Source organism: Raphanus sativus, unplaced genomic scaffold (genome assembly GCF_000801105.2).
Source record: "Raphanus sativus cultivar WK10039 unplaced genomic scaffold, ASM80110v3 Scaffold0817, whole genome shotgun sequence".
NCBI lineage: Eukaryota > Viridiplantae > Streptophyta > Magnoliopsida > Brassicales > Brassicaceae > Raphanus > Raphanus sativus.
The window spans coordinates 8,597-12,500 of NW_026616132.1; the positions used below are offsets into that span (position 1 = coordinate 8,597).

The 3,904-nt window shown below is 37.4% G+C and overlaps 1 protein-coding gene across 1 annotated transcript; it reads right to left on the bottom strand.

Moving 5' to 3' along the window:
- Positions 1–1,242: 1,242 nt before the first annotated feature.
- LOC130503126 (uncharacterized) lies at positions 1,243–2,304 on the bottom strand. Its single transcript, XM_056997771.1, has one exon. It carries the CDS (start codon positions 2,302–2,304, stop codon positions 1,243–1,245), a length of 1,062 nt encoding a protein of 353 aa, XP_056853751.1.
- Between the last annotated feature and the right edge of the window lie 1,600 nt (positions 2,305–3,904).

The window sequence follows — 3,904 nt, forward strand, 5'->3', positions numbered from 1 at the left end:
GATACTGGAAGCTTCGACCTCATCAGTAATGGTCGAGCAATCAACTGGATTCTTTTAATGAAGGATTCGGCCAATCCGTTCTGTGTATGTACATGTGCCACGGAGTGTTCCACACTTACCCCCATGGACATACAGTAATCATTAAAAGCTTGGGAACTGAATTCACTTGCATTGTCAAGACGTATAGTCTTTAGTGGAAAATCTGGAAAGTGGGCTCGCAGTCTTATGATCTGGGCCAATAATCTTGCAAGTGCCAAGTTTCTAGATGATAATAGACAAACATGCGACCATCTGGTCGATGCGTCAATCAGGACCATAAAATATCGAAATGTCCCACAAGGTGGGTGAATTGGTCCACAGATATCACCTTGTATCCTTTCCAGAAAGTTCAATGTTTCTTTAACCTCTTTTACAGGTGATGGCCTTATTATTAATTTCCCTTGTGAGCATGGAATACATGTAAGGCTCTTAGGGATAATATTCCTTTCTTTCAAGGAATGGCCAGTTGAGTTCAAAATTATTTTGCGCATCATGGTTGACCCAGGATGGCCGAGCCTTTCATGCCATAGTTTAAAGGCTTCTTTGAACTCATTAGGTATTGTGATATTAGTCTCAACCATTTTTATATTTGCACAATAGAGGCCCATAGATATAGCAGGGATAGTCTCTAGGACTTCCTTCCGGCCTTGGGCATTCTTATAAATCAAAAGGTATTCTTTCTTTTTCGTGCCCTTAGTTTCAACATGTAGATCATTCATTCGAATGTCCTTGAAACTTAACAAATTTCTCTTTGATTGAGGAGAATATAGTGCATCAGCAATTTCTATATGCGTGCCTTTAGGCATCACTAAGCGAGCCGTGCCATGGCCTTTAATAAGGTCGGCTGTGCCTGCTATAGTTTTGATATTGGCACTCTTTATGGTGAGATTAACAAAATATCCTTTATCTTTTAATATAGTGTGACTTGATCCACTATCCACTACTAGCAGGTTCTTGCCTTCTTTCATTTCTGAAAATAGACAAGAGTCAGCACCATAGATATTATTTGGGTGAAATGATTTCTTAGTGGTTTTGTCTTGTTTGTTCTTAATAAGTTTAACTTATATAAGGCATATGTATAAAATAAAATTTTATTTCATAGAATTGCCAAAGTCATAGAACATAGGAAAACAAAGACATAAAGCCAATAGCAAAAATGCAAAGTGCAAAGACAAAAGCAACTTGATGTCGAAATCTTCATATTCAGCCACTTTTAAGGAGATCCGAAGTCTCATACTCGGCTTGATCATTCTCATGGTTGGCTTGATCATTCTCATGGTCTAAATCATTCTCATCATCATGATGGACCCAATTTGCCACAGGGTCTTTTCCCTTTATGCTCTCCTGGTAGAGCTTAACAAGATGGTGGGGAGTGTTGCATCGGTTAGCCCAATGATTGGTCATCCCACAACGATAGCAAGGAGCTTTGGTCGAGCCATGGGTTTTGAAGTTGGACTTATACCCACGGCTAGCTTGATGACCTCGGCTATAGCCTCGGCCTCGGCTAGGACCAAGATGGTCTCGTGGTTGGAATCCACGTCCTCGTGGCTGAAACCCACGGCCTCGTGGCTGAAACCCACGGTTACTTCCTTGCCATCTTCCACGGCCTCTCATGCGACCGCGGTATGACTCTCTTGGAGTCTCATCTTTTGGCTCTATGGCCGCATGTGCCTCAGGCAATGCTTTAGCACCAGGTGGCCTTAGCTCACTGTTCATCATGAGCAACTCATTGTTCTGTTCAGCAAGCAACAAACATGAGATTAAGGCAGCATAAGTGGAGAAACCCTTTTCTCGGTACTGTTGCTGAAGCAACATATTGCTGGTGTGGAATGTGGAGAATGTTTTCTCCAGCATATCAGCATCAGTGATAGTCTCCCCACACAATTTCAACTTGGAGACTATCTTGAACATTACCGAGTTATACTCTTCCACAGACTTATAGTCTTGGATTCTTAGGTTCCTCCAATCATAAAGGGCCTTTGGCAGGATCACAGTTTTCTGATGATCATATCTGTTTTTCAACTCTGTCCAAAGTTCCAGAGGATCCTCAATAGTGAGGTACTGGTCTTTAAGACCTTCAGCCAGATGATGGCGAATGATCACAATGGCCTGGTATTTATTCTTAACCGATGGCTCAGTATCTTCAGTGATAGTATCACCAAGATTTTTAGACCTCAAGAGAATTTTGGTATCAAGTGCCCATTGGAGGTAATTATCTCCGGAGAGATTGAGGGCAGCAAACTCAAGGTTGTTGATTTTCGACATCTGAATCAAATAATCCATAAGGAATGAGGATTCATAATAATATGATCAATCCATGTTCAGATTTTATATGAATGGAGATTTTGATCATGGCTTTAATATATATGTTTATATTTCCGAAATATTTATATGTATATAATATGGATGATTTATATAAAGCAATCATTGTCAAACAGCATATAAATGAAAATGCATCATAAGACAAGGCAAGAGATGATTATAATTTCAGGATTTAATTCAAGGTATCATGATCAGAATTATCTACTATATGAATGCATAGTCGATTTTAATCAAACAATATGATAAGTGAATGAAAATGGTCAGTTCAGAATGTGAGCATGATCTAATAAAATTTCTAAACCAAGTTCAATTCAATATGGATGATGCAAAATGATCTAGAATATAATTCAATCATCACAGAAACATTTTCAAGGTTATGGACCATGATTCACAATTTTAGTATGGTCATGTATCATAGGTTATGTCCTCACTCCCCCTCATGAACATACTCAAATTTGTGGTGCATAGTAATATATAATGAACATATTATAAACATCTATAATGAACTTATCTCAAGACTGATCAGGATGAAATAAAAGATGACAAACAATAATAAGATCAAATGATATCAACCTATAATTTATTTCATTTTTAATTCATATTAATGCAAAACAGGACTATAGGTTATAATAATTAAATGCCTAGTCAAATAAAATCGAAATGCATTTATAAAATCGAAATTGCATTAATAAAAATTATATCAGTTACAAATAAAACAAAGACAGTCAAAGAAATGCAATCAATAGGTTTTAATATTTATTTTATTTTGGTTGACTGAATTAATTTTTTTTTCAGGGAGGCTGGCCGAAAAATGGCACAGCAAGGGATTCAAGGTTTTGATCTTTGGGTTTTTGATTTTGCTGGTTGAAAAACCAAGCAAGAAGATTAATGGTTTTGATGGTATTAAGGATTTCACATAACTTTTATAAGATTCAAAGTTTTTATAATCAAGATTCATATAGATCTTTATGTTCTTTAATAAGTTTTACAGATTTTAGAGATTCAAGATAATTTTAGAAACAATAGATTTTAATAAGTTTTATAGGATTCATATAGATCCAAGGTATGAACATATAGTGTTCTTATGAACATGTTCTTAGATATGTTCTTATATTTTGGATTTAGATTAAAGTTTTGATTAGTTTACCTCTTCTTAACCAGGAATCTGAATGGACCACCTTGAGCAAGATCTTGAGAGCTCACCGGAAAACTTGGAGTCGCCGGCGGAGCAAGGCTGAGCGCCGGAGGAGCTGGCCGCAGAAGAAGAACTCCGGTGGAGAGCACAATCGTGCTGATAACGTGTTATGAATATGAGAGAAGTGTTGCTGTGAAAGTTGTGTCTTTCTCATTAGCTCTTGCCACTTATATATAGTGGTTGTCACATAAGGTTTTACATCAAAGAGAATCTACACAATGAATACAACATTTGACTACATTCATTACAATATCAGACTTGGTCAAAGCTCATAAATGCTTCGGTTGAATGGGTCTTCATCTTGACAAGTCTCGGGCGGAATGTAGACGGGTCGGATAGACGGGTCGG